Source organism: Capricornis sumatraensis, chromosome 1 (assembly GCF_032405125.1).
Source record: "Capricornis sumatraensis isolate serow.1 chromosome 1, serow.2, whole genome shotgun sequence".
In the NCBI taxonomy this organism is placed as follows: Eukaryota; Metazoa; Chordata; class Mammalia; order Artiodactyla; family Bovidae; genus Capricornis; species Capricornis sumatraensis.
The window spans coordinates 2,556,397-2,575,082 of NC_091069.1; the positions used below are offsets into that span (position 1 = coordinate 2,556,397).

At 62.6% G+C, this 18,686-nt stretch overlaps 1 protein-coding gene across 1 annotated transcript in view; it reads right to left on the reverse strand.

The window, feature by feature from the left end:
• Positions 1 to 17,442, reverse strand: part of ADAMTSL2 (ADAMTS like 2) — a 34,421-nt gene extending 16,979 nt beyond the window's left edge. Inside the window, exons 1-10 of the mRNA XM_068961655.1 lie at positions 17,255 to 17,442; positions 15,175 to 15,265; positions 14,469 to 14,611; positions 13,500 to 13,575; positions 12,293 to 12,395; positions 11,643 to 11,788; positions 11,385 to 11,508; positions 7,421 to 7,501; positions 5,015 to 5,190; positions 70 to 418 (exon numbers count right to left, since the gene is read on the reverse strand). Of these exons, the coding sequence (XP_068817756.1) occupies positions 70 to 418; positions 5,015 to 5,190; positions 7,421 to 7,501; positions 11,385 to 11,508; positions 11,643 to 11,788; positions 12,293 to 12,395; positions 13,500 to 13,575; positions 14,469 to 14,611; positions 15,175 to 15,264 (1,288 nt within the window). The 5' untranslated portion in view covers position 15,265; positions 17,255 to 17,442. The remainder of the gene's footprint in view (positions 1 to 69; positions 419 to 5,014; positions 5,191 to 7,420; positions 7,502 to 11,384; positions 11,509 to 11,642; positions 11,789 to 12,292; positions 12,396 to 13,499; positions 13,576 to 14,468; positions 14,612 to 15,174; positions 15,266 to 17,254) is intronic.
• Positions 17,443 to 18,686: the final 1,244 nt, after the last annotated feature.

The window sequence follows — 18,686 nt, forward strand, 5'->3', positions numbered from 1 at the left end:
TCTGAAGACCCTCCGCCCGAGGGCCCTCTCCCTAGGAGCACCCCCCGCCCCGCCCCTCCTCCTGGTTACCTCGGAAGCCCTTGCCCCTGGGGGGCCCCTCGCAGGCCCTGCCGCTGGCCTGCGCGCACACCTCGTTGGTCTCCTGGCCTCTGCTCAGACCCAGCTCGATCCCCGGGCCCCGGTGGCCAAACAGGCGGTTGTCCAGGCCCAGCCGCTCCGAGGAGGCCTGGCCGAAGAGGGAGGCGTTGTGCTGCAGGAAGCCCGCCAGCCCCGCCCCGTCCAGCTCCTGGCTCTCGGCGCTGTCGGAGGCGGGATCCGAGAAGCTGTAGTAGATGGGCTGGAGGCGGTGGGCGTGCGGCGGCTGCAGCAGCGTGTACTCGAAGGTGATGGAGGGGCTCTTGCCATTCTGATTCCACACCTAGGGGGGCAGGAGAAGAAGTGGGACCCTGGCCCCTCCCCACCCCTGCCCCTTCCCCATCAGCCTGGAGCGGCTGCTCAGGCCGCCAAGCATGAGCCCCTTGAGGACAGGAGACTCTGGTCCCAGAGCCACGGGAGGGTTCCCTGCCACACACAGGCCCACAGCTGAGTCCTTCCCGGGGACTCCTCCTTGCCTGGAGGAAGCTGCCTCACCCGCCCAAGGCTATACTTAGCGCCACGGGCAGCCCGTGTCCAAAGACCCGTGAACACAGCCCGGGACCAGCAGACGAAGCCCAGACACGAGAAGTCAAGGGCGCTCGGGCAGCAGAGAGTGCTTGAGAGGCAATAAAGCCAGTGAAAACCCAGCCTGCGTTTTACCATCACCACGTGCCGGCAGTCCTAAGCAGTAAGACTGGACCGTCCCCACCACCTCCACCCTGGCCGTGCGTGAAGGGCCAAGGCCCAGGCCCCTGAGGGCCCCCCAGCATCACAGCCGGTGGGGGATGTGCTGAGGCTCCCGTTGAGACCACATCATCGCCAGCGTCTCCCCGGCCTATCCAGCTCCCGTCCCCACCCCCCCAAGGGCTCTCCTGGTCTAAGTCAGCTGGTGTCAGAAGCCCCAGGAAGTGGGCTCTCAAATAGGAGTTTAGTGTGGGGTTCCCTGTCAGCAGGGGTGATTCCCTGGCGGTGCACAGACCCCTGAGATACCCCCCACATGGCAGGCTGGGGAGGATACCCCCCAGATAGCGGGCTTTGGGTGCCATGTCTCAAGTGTTGGGAGCTGGCTGGAGAAAAGATGAGGGCCTATGGAGAAAGACAGTGGAAGGCTAGGGTGACATCACCACCTAACCTGCAACCTAAGGCCGAGCCAGAGGGCCTCCGCGGTGTCGCACGGAGACGCGCACTTCCCCCGGCAGGACTAGAAAGTGTCCCAGAGGCCAGAGAACCAGGCTGGCTTCTCCACCTCACCAAGAGCCCGACCCGGGGAAGACTTGGAGCCTGGGGATCTGAGTGAATCTGCTTGAAAATTTTGAAATCTCAGATTCCCCTGAATCTTGGGGCCTGGAAAGTGGTCATTCCACCCCCGTGACAGCCAGCCCCTGGCCCTCGTCAGAAGATGGCACAGAGGTCTCTGCCTTCAAAACCCCGCCAGCCTCCCCCAGGGCCATGCCCGCCTCCTCCCTGGACCACCCAGCTGGGGGCTCGTGCTCAGACCCCTTTTCACCTGCTCAGGGCAGCCATGGGGCTGCTCAGGGGAGAAGGGGCAATCCGTGACAGGCCTTTGGGACCAGCCGCGGGGGGCAGCAGAAGCTGAGGCTGCGTGAGGCCTTAGGAGGAGTCTCCCAGGGGAGCCCTCGTTCAGGATGAGGGAGGAGCCACATAGGCAAGAAAACCCCAGGAGGAGGCGAGGCCAACACTGACGGAGCGATCCACACTGGGACCATCGCAGCAGACGGCAGAAGAGTGGGCGCCGGGCAACCATTTTCTGTAGGGTCGCCTGGAGGACACGCCGTCCGCCGCGGTGAAAGGAAGTGTGACGGCGAGGAGCCACCAGCGCCACTCAGAGGGACACCCGGAGGGCTGGTGTTGGGGGTCCTCGTGGGCCAGGGCTGGTGGCGAGAGGTGCTGTTACGTCCGCTCTCCAGGACAGTCACAACAAGGGGGCTCAAGTACCATGATGAGCCGGAAGGTTGACGCCGTAGCCAGGGACACATGTGGATACAGATGACAGAACAAAGAACGCCCTGGGGACACATGCATGGGCCCAGAAAGGCGCTTCTCCATCCATCCAACCAGAAGAAACCGAGGGTGGATGCGCTTGAGGCAGAGGCAGCTGCCGCACGCAAGCACCCGTCCCTGCCCTATTTCCTGGACCACTTTTTAGACCCAGAATCCACTGAAGGATGGAACAGCCAAGTCCCCAGGAAGAAGGCTCCCCCAGTTCTTCCCCACAAAAACTCACAGCTATTCACGTGGTGAACTGCTCAGTGGAGAAACAGGTAGACACCGTGGGACCTGGGTCCACATGGTCCTCATTGACCAGGGACCCAAAGCATCATTATTACCTCCCGTTACTGTGAGAACACGTGGGCGACAGGTAATGGCCCCAAGATGACCCTGGTCTGATCCAGAGTCCGTCCGCTGTATCCAAGGCTCACTCAGCCCCCAGATGCATAATTGGGAGCTGGCAGAACTCTCATGTTGGCTCCCTGACCTGGGAGGGAGTAGCTATACCATAGTTGGGAAGCCTGTGAACCTGAGTCCCAACCTCCTCCAAGACGGTAAATCAGAAACCACATTGCATCCTTGGGGAAAACAGAGAGATCGGTGCTGCTCAAAGACCTCAAGGATGCGTGGGTGCTGACCCCATCATAGCCCCCATTTAATTCAACAGTTTGACCCCAACAGAAGCAAGACAGAGCCAGGAGGGTGACGGAGGACAGCCCAGCAATAGCCTCAGCTGCCGCTCTGGGGCCGACATGGCACCTCTTCTAGAGCAGATTAATGTGCCCTCTAGCTGACCGTGTGGCCCGTCCGTCTGGCACATTCTCGCCTGCCCCTTCGGGAAGGAGGAGCAGAAGAGAGCTGTCCCAGGTGTTGGTGGCTCTGCCCCAGGGCCACCCTGACTCACCTACTCCCTGTCACGACACAGGACAAAGGGGCCTGAACCCTCCCACTCTACGTGGCCTCCGTCCTCTAGACTAACGACATCCTGCTTATCAGACGAGCGGGAAGGGGCGCTGGAGGCCTTGGTAAGACACAGGTACTCCAGCTGCTCGGAGATTAACCCCTGGGAAGACCGGCCCCAGGGAGTGAAAATCTCCGGGTCCAGTCATCAAGGGCAGGAAAGGACCTCTCCTTGAACATAAAAGGAAAATGATCACTTTCTCACGCTCCCCTATCATGAAGAATTTTGGACACAACGTATTCCACGTGTGGGAGTACCGGTCCAATCCATACACTGAGGATCTGCTTTGAGTGGGGTCCTGAGGGGAACAGGCTCTGCAGGAGGTCCAGGTGGTGGCACATACATCCTGCCACCTGGGCCATGGTACCCAGCAGCCCCTTACAGTAACGGAGGAGTCTAGTGGAGAAAGACGGACTGCGGAGTTCCTGCCGAGCTCAGCTGAGAAAATGGTAATGCAGACCCTAGCGTTCTAGAGAAAGGCCATACCACCTAAAAGAAACAGATGTGCTTTGGGAAAAGCTCCTGGCAGGCTCCGAGGCCCTTTGACCATAGGCCATCAAGTGACCAGAGCTGGACAACGTAACACGAGGCCCCTCAGCTCTGTTAAGTTCCGGGCTTGGGAGGGCCCAGCAGCAGTCCAGGGCTAGAGGGACAGAAAGCTGGTCAGCAGGCGACCCAGCTGCCATCATCCACGACTCTTGCGCCAGCACCCTCTCTTAGCTCACGGCTGTGGCCGCGTAGGGTGCCCTTCTGATGAAGTCAGAGAGGAGGGCAATGGCCAAACTTGACGCAAAATCAGGTCAGCTTGGTCTGGGGGTGCAAGCTGAAAATGAGCTCTGCTCCGGAGTGACCCTGAAAAGTTGCTGTGAAAGAAAACCCTCCCAGCAAGCTTCAGGCAGTACATGTAAGGCTGTCACCCGGTTTGTAAGGAAGGCAGGGTGGCCCTGGGTAAGAATAAATGCTGACTCATGGACAGTGCAATTGGCCTGGCTGGTTGGTCAGGCGCCTGGATGGAAAAGATTTTAAGATCGGGGAGGAGGTGGTCTAGAGAAGGCGCGCGGGTGGGTTCAGGGAAGAGGGTCTCTGGTTCATCTGTTAGTCTCCTCCGTGCAGCCCCCGCCCCGGGAGGGCCGAAAGCAACCAGGCAAGAGACAGAAGGGGTTTGCCGGCTGACACGGGCCAGCCTCTGGCATCAGCCAGGCGGGCGGGCTCCATTCCCAGCATCTCCCTCGGTGTCCGCGAAGGCTGGCAGGCCTCCGAGAGCCTCAGAACTGCCTCTGAGCAGCCCCTGATCTCACTGACAGTTCTGCTACGCTTCCAGAGCTGGGCACGAGGCGGCAGTGACCTGCATTTCCTGACGGGAGCCCTGGGGAGAGTCCTGGCAAGCTGGGCCTAAAGGCTGCACCCTCCTGCCCTCTGCTCGGGCCCCCACCCCACCCCCAGGAGCCGTGAGCATCCTGGGGCCGGCATCCGGGGATGGCCGTGACAAGCTCTGCCACGTTCTCGGCACTGAGGGTCCATGCAGTCGGGAGTAGGGAACTCCATGGGGGGCTCCAATCCCCAACTGTGGAGTGGAGTGGGGTCCTGCACCCCTGCACCCCATCAGCCTTCTGCCCTCAGCCCCCCAAGCAGGTCCTGGGGGCTCCTGCTGTGTGCACCCTCCAGGGGAGCTAACCTAGAACCAGGGAAGGAGGAGGCGGGGAGGGGAGGGAGGACCACACAGGTGAGAGGGTGAGCGAGCGAACAGCCAACGAACTCATGAGTCACTGGGAGGCCAGAGAAGGAACTCAAATCTGAGTGAGGGCTGGGATGAGGGCGTGGATCAGCAAGTGACCGGGGAGTGAAGGAACCACGCCAGGTGCGTGGGGGCGGAGGCCTAGGAGTGCCCGCCTGCGGCGGCCCACGCACCATGACATTCAGGCCCTGGTTGGTGGGCCCCTGGGCCACGATGTACTCGATGCCCGTCTCGTACACGTCCATGGGCCGCCGGTACTTGACCACGGTGCCGGCGATGTTGAAGTTCTTGGGGCTGTCCACCTTGAAGTTGCCGTTGAAGAAGAAGTAGCCGGCTTCATCTGCAAGAGCTGAAAGGCCACAGCTGCCCAGTCACGTGTGCCGGGGTCGGGGAGGGGAGGGGGCTGAAGGGCCGGGAGGAGTGGGACCCCACGCTCAGGCTCTCTGGTTAGCCTGGCCCTGTGACCCTCCCCAAACCCTCAAAGCCGGGAACCTTCATGTGGTGTGGGAGTGGCAGGCTCCGTCTGCCAGAGCATGTGGCCCTGGCCGGGCAGACGTGAGTCCTCATTCCTAACCAGCCTAAAATAAACAAGGGCTTGTCTAGATGGCCCAAGGGTGGCCCGCGGCCCGCTTGGCCCTGCCATTCTAGTGGCCTCGGAAGGGCCCAGGCTGCAGGGCGATGAGGAGCGTCAGGACCGAGCGGCCAGGCCTAGACACGCGCTAGCCCACAGGAGTCACCCAGGTTGGGACCAGGCCACCCGGCTCTGCTAGAGATTCCCCGTGAGTTCAGGGGACTCGCCACTCTCAGCTTCCCGCCCCGATGGGGTCCAAGCTGAGAGACACTGCAGCCCTGTCCCAGCGTCCCCCGCAGGCCCTACCAGACCACCCCAAGCTGACCGGCCTGGTGCTCTTGCTGGGAGCATGACACTCTGCCAGGCTGGGAGACCTGGCTGCCCCTTCTCCCGGGCAGGGCTCCCAGTCAGCCTCTCTCTGAGGCAGGGTGTGGTGGACACTTGGAACCGAGGACCTTGGAAGGACGTCTGCTCCCGGAACTGGAACCCCCCCCCCCAAACACCCCTGGCAACAGGCTGGAACATCTGCCCAGAGCCGGCGGCTGGCCCTCCCCAGGGGCCTCAGGGCTGGCAGGGGTGGGGGGCTCCACCTCGGGGACAGCATCCCTTCCAAAGGGTGTCCTTAGAGCCCATTCCAGGAACTGGCCTGAAGGCAGGGAAGAGCTTAGCTTCCAAAGGTCCTGATGCAACTCGCACGGCGGAGCCCGGCAGTTAATTTATTATCAGACAGACACAGCGAGCAGCCTCCGCCCGCTGGAAGAGCACCCTCCGTGCAGCACCGTCGAAAATAACGGGGACAAGAGCATGGGCCGGGCGAGGGGACCCGAGGGGCCGGGCTCGCGCATGGGGCTAGATCCCCGGCCTGCGTCCAAAACCCGCTTCCTGACAGTGATGACCTTCCTTCCTGCGGCTTCCCCGGCGCTCTGGGCCGCCCTCGGTATTTCCACGCGTCTGTTTCAAGAACGATGTCTTTGCAGCCAGCTCTGGGAACACGGTGTTTCCTGGCCTCACCGCCCTCCCCCGCAGGCCACAGAGCAACCGGCCTGGCAGAGGCCAGGCTCCCGCTCGGGTCCGGGGCTGGGGACTGGAGCCTGCAGACCTGCCGGGTCAGCAGCTGGTGCTCAGGGGCCCAGACGCTGGGGCTGACAGCCTGTGCAGGGTTCAAGCCGGGGACCTTTAGCAAACACCCCACCCCCACACCAGCACCCCCCAGGAAGGGTGGCTGCACCCCGCCAGCCCTGGCCCCCAAGAAGATGCCTTGAGAGGCAGGGAGGTGCCTCAGGCTTCAGGGACAGCGGGCCTGCCTGGCAGAGGTCAGCTCCCAGTTGTCAATACCTGTCCTCCTCGGCCAGAAGGGGCTCCCCAGGGGTACAGACAAGGTGTATGGCCCCACCAACCTCCAGCCGCACAGGGAGGCCTTCCTGACACCGTCCCCCAGGTGGGCCTCACTGCCTCAGCCACCACGCAATGCACTCCAGAGTCCTCAGGTCAGAGACTCCAGCTGAACCCGGCTTCCCACCAGAATGGCCAGTGGCCAGAACATCACCTCTGGGCCCCAGATGGGAGCTTGCACCCCACCCCTGCTGCTCGTCACCCTTGGTTTCCGACTGGCTACCCACTTCCATCTTGCTCTGCCTCAACCTTCTCACCCCCGACAGTCAGTCCTCAGACGCTGGGGCAGGACGGGGGGTCAGGGATGCCGCCTCCAGCACCTCCAGTCTTCTCCGTGCCTGGCCCCCCAGGGATGGGGTGCTCACTACCTGAGTCACAGCCCCCTCTTGTGTCAAGATGCCCCGAGTGTGAGGTCTTTCCACACCTGGGATGAGGTCAGCCTCCCGATGGCCCCCTCACCCCCACCCCATGCACAGGCACTCACACCCAGGCAGAGCTGTGGCTTCCAGGACCACCCGACCTGCAAGGCCAGGCGCTCCCCATTCACCCACAGCCCGTACATCTCACCCCGTGTAAATCCGCAGCCCCGCGAGCCACCCGGGCCCCACATACACACCCAGCACGTCCGCAGACTTCTTCCGCTCCACGATCTGGATGTCTCGGGCGCCAGCCGGGATGTGGGTCACCAGAGAGTAACCTGGGGGAGGGGACAGTGGTGAGCGGCGGGTCGGCTGTGACCGGCGCCTCTCGAGAGGAAAGGCAGCTCTGGATGGCGGTCACTACCCTCTTGTGCTCCTGGAAGGCGAGAGGCAGTGTCTCAGGGCAGCCCTGTCCCCACCCGATAGCTGCACCCAGGCCCCCAAGGGGCGAGCGCACGGCGCTGCAGGAACTACCCGTGAGTCTGGAAAGCTGACTGGCTGCCCCGGCATGCCCTGTGCGGTGCCAGATTCCAAGACACTTTCCTGTTGAGGCCGTGGGTGCCGCTCCCGAGTACCTGCCCTGCTCCTCCCGAGGGACGCCACAGGCCACGAGGGTCATAGATCGGCCAGAGTCAAACGTCCTTGGTCCTGCTCTGCCACTGTCACCAAGGTGGCCCTTGGCAAGCTGCTGGAGCCTCGGGCCTCCGTGTTCTCATCCACACACAGGGATGACGGCCCCCACGCTTGGTGATGGAGGAGATTCTGGGTAGCTCAGAGTCTGGCCCTGAGGATGCTCTCATTATTATTATTTTAAAAACCCACACTGTTATAACATCGCATTTATTTTACAGGCTTGCTACATCACAAACGTAGGTGAGGAAGTACACGGCCCCAGGTCGGGGCCTGTCATCAAAGGCCCCAGCAGGTGAGGAGGCAGCCACGGAGATTCTCGCAGAGCCCCCTGCAAAGGGACCAAGGGTCTTGGGGGCAGGGTCTGAGGAAGGGACGGTGCTGCTGGAAGGTGGTAGAGGGTTCGCTGGGGAGAAGGAGGGGAGATTTTTAAAGTCTTAAAAATGAAAAGCCTTCCAGGAGAAGATGGTGAGAAGGTTCTAGAATCAGGTTTGCTGGAGCCGACCCTCAGGTCACCTGAGGAACATGTGGGCCCACCTGGCAGATGAGACACTTCTACAGGCTGCTCCCCTTTGCAGGCATCTGAAGACCCTGAGCTTGTCCTTCCAGCCAGCAGGGTGCCCCTAAATGCTTACCCACCAGCTCCCTTGGTGGGAGGGCGGGTGCCGTGACCTGCAGTACTGGCTTATTTCCAGGCTGCAAACACTTCCTGTCACAGTGGCCCATTTCAAACTGCCAACCGGTGTCGCTGGGTACAGGGTTGGGAAAAGGGACACAGTCGTCTATCTTCTGCCCTAGTATTTCCAGCTGACAGACGCAACAATAATTCTAGAGGTTAGATGATTGGGAAGTGAGGACCGTGCTTGTTGCTGTTCAGTAGCTCGGCTGTGTCTGACTCTTTGCAACCCCATGGACCGCAGCGCACCAGGCTTCCCTGTCCTTCACCATCTCCTGGAGTTTGCTTAAATTCACGCCCACTGAGTCAGTGACACCATCCAACCATCTCATCCTCTGCTGTTGCCTTTTCCCCGACCCTCAGTCTTTCCCAGCATCAGGGTCCTTTTCCAATGAGTTGGCTTTTTGCATCAGGAGGCCAGCGTATTAGAGCTTCAGCTACAGCACCCGTCCTTCAGTGAATACTTAGGGATGATTTTCTTTAGGATTAACTGGTTGACTTTGCTTAGATATCACTTATTTAAATGAAGGTTTGTGCACAGTTGCTTAGTTGTGTCTGACTCTTTGCGACCCCGTGGACTGTACCCCACCAGGCTCCTCTGTCCATGGGATTCTCCAGGCAAGAGTACTGGAGTGGGTGGCCCATTGAAGGTTCACATATCAGTTCAGTCAGTTCAGTCACTCAGTCATGTCTGACTCTTTGTGACCACATGGACTGCAGCAGGCCAGGCCTCCCTGTCCATCACCAGCTCCCAGAGTTTACTCAGACTCATGTCCATTGAGTCAGTGAGGCCATCCAACCATCTCATCCTCTGTCGTCCCCTTCCCCTCCTGCCTTCAGTCTTTCCCAGCATCAGTCTTTTCCAATGAGTCAGCTCTTTGCATGAGGTGGCCAAAGTATTGGAGTTTCAGCTTCATCATCAGTCCTTCCAATTATTATTCAGGACTGATCTCCTTTAGGATGGACGGGTTGGATCTCCTTGCAGTCCAAGGGACTCTCAAGAGTCTTCTCCAACACCACAGTTCAAAAGCATCAATTCTTCGGCACTCAGCCTTCTCTATAGTCTAGCTCTCACATCCATACATGACCACTGGAAAAACCATACCCTTGACTAGATGGACCTTTGTTGGCAAAGTAATGTCTCTGCTTTTGAATATACTATCTAGGTTGGTCATAACTTTTCTTCCAAGGAGTGTCTTTTAATTTCATGGCTGCAGTCACCATCTGCAGTGACTTTGGAGCCCAGAAAAATAAAGTCTGACACTGTTTCCACTGCCTCCCCAGCTATTTGCCATGAAGGGACTGGACGCCATGATCTTAGTTTACGTATACTCATTTTTTAATTAGCAACCAGCTCACAAGCTTCTTCACCATGGTTACCATGGTTACCATGCACAGGTCAACCAGGGGACCACGTGGGTCAGTGGTTAGGACCTCAGACCCGGGATCAGGCTCTCTGGGTTCAGACCCAGCTCTGCCTCTTTTGGCTGTGTGACCTTAACCTAGTTTCTTAACCTCTCTGTTTCCACGTCTGTAACACGATGGCAGCAATAGGCCCTGTCCAGAGGAGACGCCGTGAGGCGGGAGCAGGCTAAGCTTGCTGCGTGTGGCTCTGTGCACAGAAGGCACTCGGTAAAACTGGGTGGGACTGGTTCCGTGTCAGCCCCCAGGCCCCTAAGCTGAGAGCTCCGTGCAGGCATGGGCCCCCGTACCCTGTAGCTCCTGGCACACAGGCGGTGCTCAGAAAGAGACGCACTGCCTGAACGCTCCCTCCGCTGTGTCCACACCCCGGGACCTGGCAGAAGGTCCTGAAGGCAGGTGTGTGCAAGGAAGGCAGGAAGCACACAGTGTCTTTGCCCACACTCCTTCCGAAGTGAGCCCTGCAAATGAAGTTGCCTCTGCCCACTGTGCCTGTCAAGCGTTATTCAGAGCCCTGTCCAGCTGGGCCTCCGCTAAGACACTCCTCCTTTTCTTACCCTGACCCTCCTCAGTCGGCGTGTTCATCCCTGGGTCCCACGTCCAGGCTCTAACACTAACTCCAAAATTATCCCTCTGCTCCACCTCCAGGAGCAGTGCGGTTCCAACAGCCAAGTCCTCGGGTGCTCTCCAGGGTTGGTTCCATCCAGACATGCCTGGCCTCCATGGGGGACTTCAAGTAGGCAATTCCCACCCTGCGCCTCAGTTTCCTCATCTGCTAAATGGGTTTCGAGCTGCCCTGCTTCTCCCAGTCCAGCGGCTGTGATAACCCAGTTCAATCCCACTGCATTAATCGAGACCCAAGAATGCCTCCCATTTAACCCCGAGTATTATAAGTAACATCTCTCCAAAATCGTCAAGTCCCAGCACATGCACAGATGCCCTGTCGGCCCAGCCCCCAGAGGTGGATGCTCCTGTGAGGCCACTGACAAGCCACGGCCCGGGAAAGAGAGGGGCCGGCTCTGCGCTGGGTCGGCCGGGGCCGGTGGGACCCAGCGCGTCCCTTCAGCCCTGGGGACCTGGGTCTGAGAGCTCCACGTGCACGTGTCCAGGCCCCACCCTCAGGTCAGCAGCGAGGACCGACCATGTGCCTCAGTTTCCCCCTGCTACAAGCAGGGCTAATACTTCCCTGTCGGCTGTGCTGAGTTGCAGGTGGTACCCCAGACCCATGCACACCAGGGCACCTGGGATCTAGGGGTGCGAACACAGAGCTGCTCTCAGTCCTGTCCCCAATGGGTCCTTCCAGAGCTGCTGGGCCAGCCCCACTGGGCCTGGGCAGAGGATCGAGGAGGCCAGGAGGGGAAGGACCCTGCGCAGTCACTCGGCGGCCGGAGGCAGGCTGCCCCAGGCCCTGGACCCCGGACGCCCGAGGCTCTTACCCAGGTGGGTGTTCCCTTTGCGGTAGTTGCCCGTCACGTGGGTGCAGCTGCTCCCGTCGCCCTGGCAGACGCCGCACTTGTCCAGCGTGTGGGTGGAGAAGAGCACCCCGTCACAGCCGATGGGCTGCAGAAAGGGAGGCGGAGAGGCTGCTGGGAGGGCGCCGAGGCGAGACCCCGGGGCCGCCACCGCCTGGGGGGACGGGGTGGGCGGCGGGCGCGAGGGGACCAGTGGGTGCTTGTGCTACAGTGTTGAACAACCTCACATTTTCCAGACACGCAGACCCCTCGCAGGTCGGCGAGCTTGCAGGACGTGCCGTCGCGGGCGGGCACCATGAGCTGCCGCTGGCCGTCCACAGTGGTGCAGTGCAGGTCACACGGCTTGCTGGAGATGTGCACGTAGTCGTCTGTGGGGAGACGGGGGTCTCAGGGCGCTGCAGAGCCGGAGTCGGGGACACCTCTCGCCCCCCGCCCGACGGAGACAGCCCTCTGTCCATGGCACAGGTGGAGACAATGACACCTGGACAGTGGAAGGGACGTTGCCCAGGGCCTCAGCGGTAGGAATGGGGACTGAGGTGCACACAATCTGGCCCAGATAGGCTCTCAGAGACCAGCCTCTGCTGCGCTGTGAGTAGTGGGCAGCGTCCCCTCTGCAGGAAGTCTGAGCCGACTTGGTGGCCCCAGGCTGCCAGTCCTGGGGACCCTGCACCTCCTCCGTGAGCAGGAGAACCCAAGTCCTGTACACTGTTGCCTGAACTACTGGGGACCTTCGACAAGACCCCCCCCAGGCCTATTTCCCCACCTGCCCACCCGCTGGACAAGGGTGCTCCCTCCCGTGGTCCCCAGGGGGCAGCCACAAGGGACAGAGCCTTGTGGAGCGGGCCCTGCTGCCCGGCCCAGGGCCGCGGTACCCGGATAGAGAGGCTTCCACTGGTGCGTGCGCCCGTTGTACACGCGGGAGTTGAAGGAGACACACTGCTCCTCGCGGAAGCTCCTCCCGTCCGGCGGACACTCCTGGGAAGCAAGAGACAGGGAGGGAGGCTCTGGGAGGAACTCGGCCCGACAAAGGCATTTTTGTCCAGGCTGAGCAGGAAGTGGCTGCAGCCGGCACAGCCGTGCCAGGGCCGAGGCCCGCGGGGTGGCCTCTCCTCCCCGCTCTCAATCTGTCAGGCTCTCTGGAAGGAGGGCGGGGGCACCAGGCCTCCAGGCCCCTGTGTGCGGGCCCTCCCGCTGCTGCAGGCTGGACCCCATCACCCCCCGCCACCCTGGCCATCTCCCCCGCTGCCCATGGAGCTGGGGGGACACCAGCCTGGCCTGTGCTCACTCTGCCTTCTGGGGAAAGGGGCCCATCTGCGTGTCTGCAGCCACAGCCACGGGGCCTGGGACATGGGCATTGACTAAATGGGCTTGACTTCGTGGAAGAGGAGCCCAAGGGGGCCAGAAGCCCAACTGGCCGAGTGTCCCTCCTGAACTCGAATCTGGAGGGCAGCTGACCCACGAGGCCGACCCAGAAGCCAGGCTGCTCACTTCCGCTGACCCCTGAACCCCCCCTTGTGCACACAGACACAAAGACACACACGGTCATCTCTCTGCCCCCCACCCCGCCCTGGGGGTGGGGTTCAGACTGGCTCGGGCCCCATCATTGTGAAATGTCTGGAGGCCAAGCCAGAGTGGCTGCCTCCAGCCAGCCCGGCCCGGCCACCTTGCTACAGAGAAGGCTCAGGGGCTGAGTGCGTGGGCACGGAGCGGGTACGCGGGAGCTGCAGCTGGAACGGGGCCACCTGTGACGTTAAGCCTCCCCGGGAACATGGTTCACCCTGGGTGCAGGGGGCTCAGGGGGCCAGAGGCCTCCAGCCCTGAGGTCATGTGAGAGCCCTGCCAGCAGAAGCGGGCCCTTGCCACTCAGGTGCCCGCAGCCCGTGGTGGGCACCAGGGGCTTGCCTTGAGGCAGGGAGAGGGGTTCTGAGCCTGGGGCCCCCACCCCCACTTCTGTTCACTGGGATGCAGGGGCCAGGCCCAGGACAGAGTGTCCACAGGGCTGGGGCCACAGGGAAGCCTCCTGGAGTCCCGCCTGGGAGGGGTTGGAGGGTGGTGGTGGTCCAGCCGGGCGGGCCTCACCTGCACTCTGCACAGCTGGTACCTCTTGGACGTGCCCGTGCAGGTCCGGTTCCCGGCGCCCGTGACAGACGTCTTCCTAGAGGGAGGACCCGGGCTGTGAGCTCAGGTCAGGAGTGGCCGGCTGCCATCCTGACCCTGCTCCCAGCCCTCCTCTGGACAGCGTGCCCCAGCCCCAAGCCTCCTCGGGCTCCTCTGACCAAGGCCTCCTTCTGCCCCACTCCATCTCCGCTGCTCCAGCAGAGCCTGCTCCTGTCACAGGCACCCCCATAGTTTCAGGGTTCTTCTCAGCCTCTTCCCGGGGGAGGGGTGAGGTCCCGTTCATGTCTGAGTCCTCAGCACACAGTGCAAAGTCTTAGGCCACAGAATTAGTGATGGCAGAACAGCATTCACCACGGGCCCAGCCCTCTGCACACACACACACACACACATGCACGCACACGCACACGCATGCACGCACACACACGCACATACAGTCTCGCATCCTCAGAAACATCAGGTGGGCTCGAGCATAATCTCCGATCCACAAAGAGGAAACTGATACTCAGAGAGGTTAAGTGACTTCCCCAAGGTCACACAGCTAGGAAGCTGCAGAGGCAAGATGTGAACGCAGGTCTGGCCAGCAGTAACCGCTGCACTGTAGGCTTACCCCATGTTTATTCAACTTGGGTCTTCAGGAGAGAGAAGGCCAAGGCGGACCTGACCACTCCTTGAAAGAGCCCTAGGCAGGGTCTTCTTTTCCCAGTGCCCCAGAGAGGGATGAACCGCAGGACACCCTTGCCTGGGACCCGACAGAAGCCGCGTCCCCAAGGGAGGCCAGTGAAAAGACTGACTGGCTCAGCTGGCCTGTGCAGCCTCAACCTGAAGGCTGCGTTCAGCCCGAGCCCCCCACCCAGCAGCTGCTGCCCACCTCCCCACCCCCCTCTGCAGTCCGGGCGGCCAGCCCCACGGGCCCCGCTCTCACACCAGCACCTCTGCTGTAGGCAGTGCCGCTCCTGGGACGTCACCCCGACCCCGCAGCTGCGGGAACACGCCGTCCATTTGGTCCACTCTCCCCACCAGTAGGCGGTGGCATCAGGGCCCACCTCCAGGCTGTTGGACGTTGGGCTGTTGTCCTGGGTGAGAGGCCCCACGACGGTTAAAAGGAGGCTGGAGCACCTGGCCAGATGGGCCCGCCGACCCCGTGCCCTGGACGGGAGGACACAGCCCCCTGGGTGGGTTGCTCGAAGCCCCGGCTCAGACCTCCAGGGGGGTCTCCGAGGGACCTCCCAGAGAGCTGAGCACCTCAGGTGCTGCCTGATCTTGAGATCTGGAACCTTCTGGGGGCTTGGTGGGATCGTAACGCCAAACCTAACCATCCTCCTTCGCTCCCAAGTGGCCTGCGGGAAGGTGCTGGCCAGCCTGGGTTCTGCAGGACCCAAACCCACCTGTCCACACGCTACACCCCAGGTCTTTGCACTGAAGGGGAGCACCCAGTCCCCGCAGCCCCCGGCCTGCCAAACCGGCAAGGACGCTGGAGTGGCCTGAGCCCCCCCCCCCCACCCACCCAGGGGCTGGCCTGACCGGCGTGTAAGGCGTGCTCCTGGGAGTGGAGGGTGCCCTGGGCCCCTGCCCTGCATCTTGCCACGTGGCTCTCAGCATCAGCCCATCTGGGTGAGGGCCTGTGCTCCCCACTCACCGTGGTCCCCGTGGACGACGCACTCCCAGTCACTAGGGCCACAGCCAGCAGGGCCCGGGCCCATCGTGAAGGCTGCCATCTGCCCTCCATCCTAGGAAGCAAGGCCACAGTCACTGCCAGGCCAGGCCCAGCTCCCCTTGCAGGCGGCCAGAGTCTGCTTTGGTGAAAAACCCCCTGGGGCCCACCCAGTGAGGCCTGAGATTATCTGGGATCTGTTGGTAGTGGCTGCCTGCCAGCCCTGTTGGGTGGGCTCCGTGAGTGATTGGAGATGTCTGCCGTGGGCTTGAGACCCTAGGATGGTGGTGTGCATGCTAAGCCCGGTCCACCGGATCTGAGGGCGTTTGGGGACACGGGCCAAGCTTTGCCTCGGAATACCTGAGCTCCTTGGAGGATGTCTGGGGAGAAACCCAGGGGCACAAATAGGCCCAGGCTTCTCCCCCTGGATGAAGGAGCTAAGGATCAGTCTATTACCTCGGCCGCTGGACCTGGCCCAAGCAAGAGCACCCTGGGATTTTTGTCTGCTCAGCATTTGCTGACCTACATGGGAGAGTGATCCTTCCCACCAGCCATGTGGAGCTGCTGGAGAGGGTGTGGACGTGCAGACTCTGCCAGGCCCTCCCTGGCCACAGCAGCTCCCTGCCTTGGAGGGACCCCAGACTCTGCAGAGCCCAGGCACCTCTGTCCCCTCCCTCCCAAAAAAAGACACTCAGCTTGCACCTCCGGGGCCTTGGCCTGAGGGTGACCCAGGGCCACCCTGGGGCTGTTTCCTTCCCAAGAAGTCCAGCACCCCCAGCCCAAAACACGACTTGACCTCCCTGCTACCGTTTAGTCACTCAGTCGTGTCCGACTCCTTGCAACCCCATCGACTGTAGCCCGCCAGGCTCCTCTGTCCATGGGATTTCCCAGGCAAGAATCCTGGCGTGGGTTGTCATTTCCTTCCCCAGGGGATCTTCCCGGACCCAGGATCGAACCCGCGTCTCCTGCACTGGCAGAAGGATCCTTTACCACTGAACCACCAGGTAAGCCCATACTTGTCCTCCCTGCCAGGGTTCAAATCAAGGGCTGCCTCCAGCCTCCTGGGCCCTCAGCCTCCCTTATCTGCCCCTGAGATAGGAGTACCAGCTGGGGGCCTGCAGTGACCTCTGGCCAGGGTCTGTCTCAGGTCCTGAGTGTCACTTGCCAGTGGGTTGGAGGAGTTTCAGAAACCCCCAAGCCCATCCTCCTCTAGCCCAGAACCAGAGAGGGGAGCCAGTTTGCCCAAAGCCACACAGCCATCTATGTGGCCAACTAGCCCCCAGACCCCAGGGCAAACAGAGATAAACTCCAGTGAAAGAAGGTAAAAAGCACCCGCCGCCCAATACCTGCCAGGCCTGAAAACTGCTCCTCATCTGCCCCCCTCCTCCTCCACGAAACCCTCACCTCCTCGTGGGCTCAAGCACCTGCAAATTTCCAGGAGCTACGCCAATGCCAGCCTCGCACCCCAAGAATGTCTCCCTGCCCCAGACGCGGCAGCAGTCCACCCTGAAATCTGGAGCTGAGACCTTAAGATCCGCAACTCCCCAACCGCTGCCTGCCCGCCCACCACCCGGGGGCTGCCCCTCCCCCGCAGGCCCCCACTTGCACCCCCACCGGCCCCCTCTGCAAGCACGGACCCCCCGTCGGCAGTCCCATTGGCTCGTCTGTGGCCCCGGCTCCTGCCTGCAGGCTGAAGACAGGTGCTGAGCCGGCCGCACACTTGGTTTTCATTAAGGCTCCCAGACAGCCGTGGCTGCAGGCCAGGCCCGGCTCACGCGGGATCCAGCCCTCCCTGGGGTCCAAAAACAGCCACCACCGGCCAGCGGGAGAGGCTTGCCCTGCAAGTGAGGGCTTTGGGCTCGGGGAGGCTAGGAACTGAGGGACCCCCACTCCCACTGCCCGGACCGGGCTCAGAGGGTCTGGACCCTCCCCAGGAGTCCCTGGTCCTGTTATATAACGGCTCCCCAAGGGGCCGGGGCTGACCTGCAGGCACTGGGGGCCGCACCTTCGTCCTGGGAGGGCAGCCGTGGGAAGGGAAGCGAGACGGCGGGGGGAGGTGGCCTACCTGGCCGGGGCTCGGCAGGGTGTCCTCGCGGGGGAAGGGGCCGCGGTCGCGGGCAGGCTAGCCAGGTGCGCGGTGCAGGGGGAGGCTGGGACGCCGAGGGCCGCGGGCTGTGCCTCTCTCTGTCTGCTCCCCCGCCCCCTGGCCGCCTCCCTCCTCCACTTCAAAGCGCACCCACGAGAGGGGGTTCCCAGGGAGGCGCAGCCCAGCGGCGGCCGGGCGGGCGGGCGCGGCGGCCTTTATAGCTGTCAGGCAGACGGGGAGGAACTCACACTTCCCACCAGGCTGCTCCCCCGCCCGCCGCCCCGCCGGCCGGCCCGGCGCACACTTTAACCCGCTCCGCGCCTCTGGAGCACGGCCAGGCCGGCCCAGCTGCCTGCCGCCGCCGTGAGTGGAGAGGCCGCCGGCCCGGGGCCACCACGCGGGACCGCGTGTCTGGGTAACCAGACAGAGTGGCCGCTGGCCCGGGGTCACAGGGGAGCTCGGTGGGGAGGGTGGGGGAGCAGAACTGAGCCCCAGGCCGTTGGATGCCTGCCTCCCTCGGGGGGCGGGGTGTGTGTGGGGGTGCCGTCTCTGCCCCTCCCCAGAATGGATCCTAGGTGTGTGAGGCGGCCATCTGATGGCTGGTGCTTACAGATGGTGAGGCTGGGGTCGGGGGGGGGGGGGACACTGGGCTCTGAGGTCACCCAGCCAGGCTTGGAGACCTCTCTCCTGAGCAGCGGAGGGACTGACCGAGACCCAGCGCAGGCCCCAGCCAAGGGTCCGGGGACGGGACAGGAGGGCCCGCGGCCCGCGGACCAGACAGCTCGCACAGCCGGAGCCAGCGGCGGGGAGGAGCGCGGAGCTTCGCAGATGTTCACACCAGCTTGGCAGGGCACACGGCCTGGCTGGGCGCGCGCCAGCTGGGCAGCCCCTGGCAGGCCGGCGTGGGGCTCCAGCCTGCATTCCTGCTGAGTCAGAGCGTGGAGCAGAGCACGGAGCCAGCAGCATGCACTCCAGCCGCACCCCCCCTCCCTCCCCGGCACCCAGGGGGCACCCCAGACACTGCAAGTAGCCCCGGAAGCAGGCCAGGCCCCCACCCCACACACCAGACCCTCTGGAGCCCGGCACACAGGGGCACCTCCACACACGGTGGGCGTGGAAGGGGGCGACCCCGGGCCACTGCAGCCATCCCCGGCCTCTGCGCTGCAGACGGCTCACAGCGGCGCCTGGAGAGCCCTCCCCCTCCTGCATCCTGCCTGCCGGAAGGAACTGCGGAGCTCCTCCAGGCCGAGAACCATTCCACCCTGGGAAGCTCTGCCACCAGCGGGAGCGGCGAGGGAGGAGAGCCAGCAACCTCACCCGCCGCCCTGCCACCGTTGTCCCTCCTGCGTGAGTCCTTCCTGCCTGCAGAGAGCTAGGAGATCCCCATTTTACAGACGGAGAAACTGAGGCT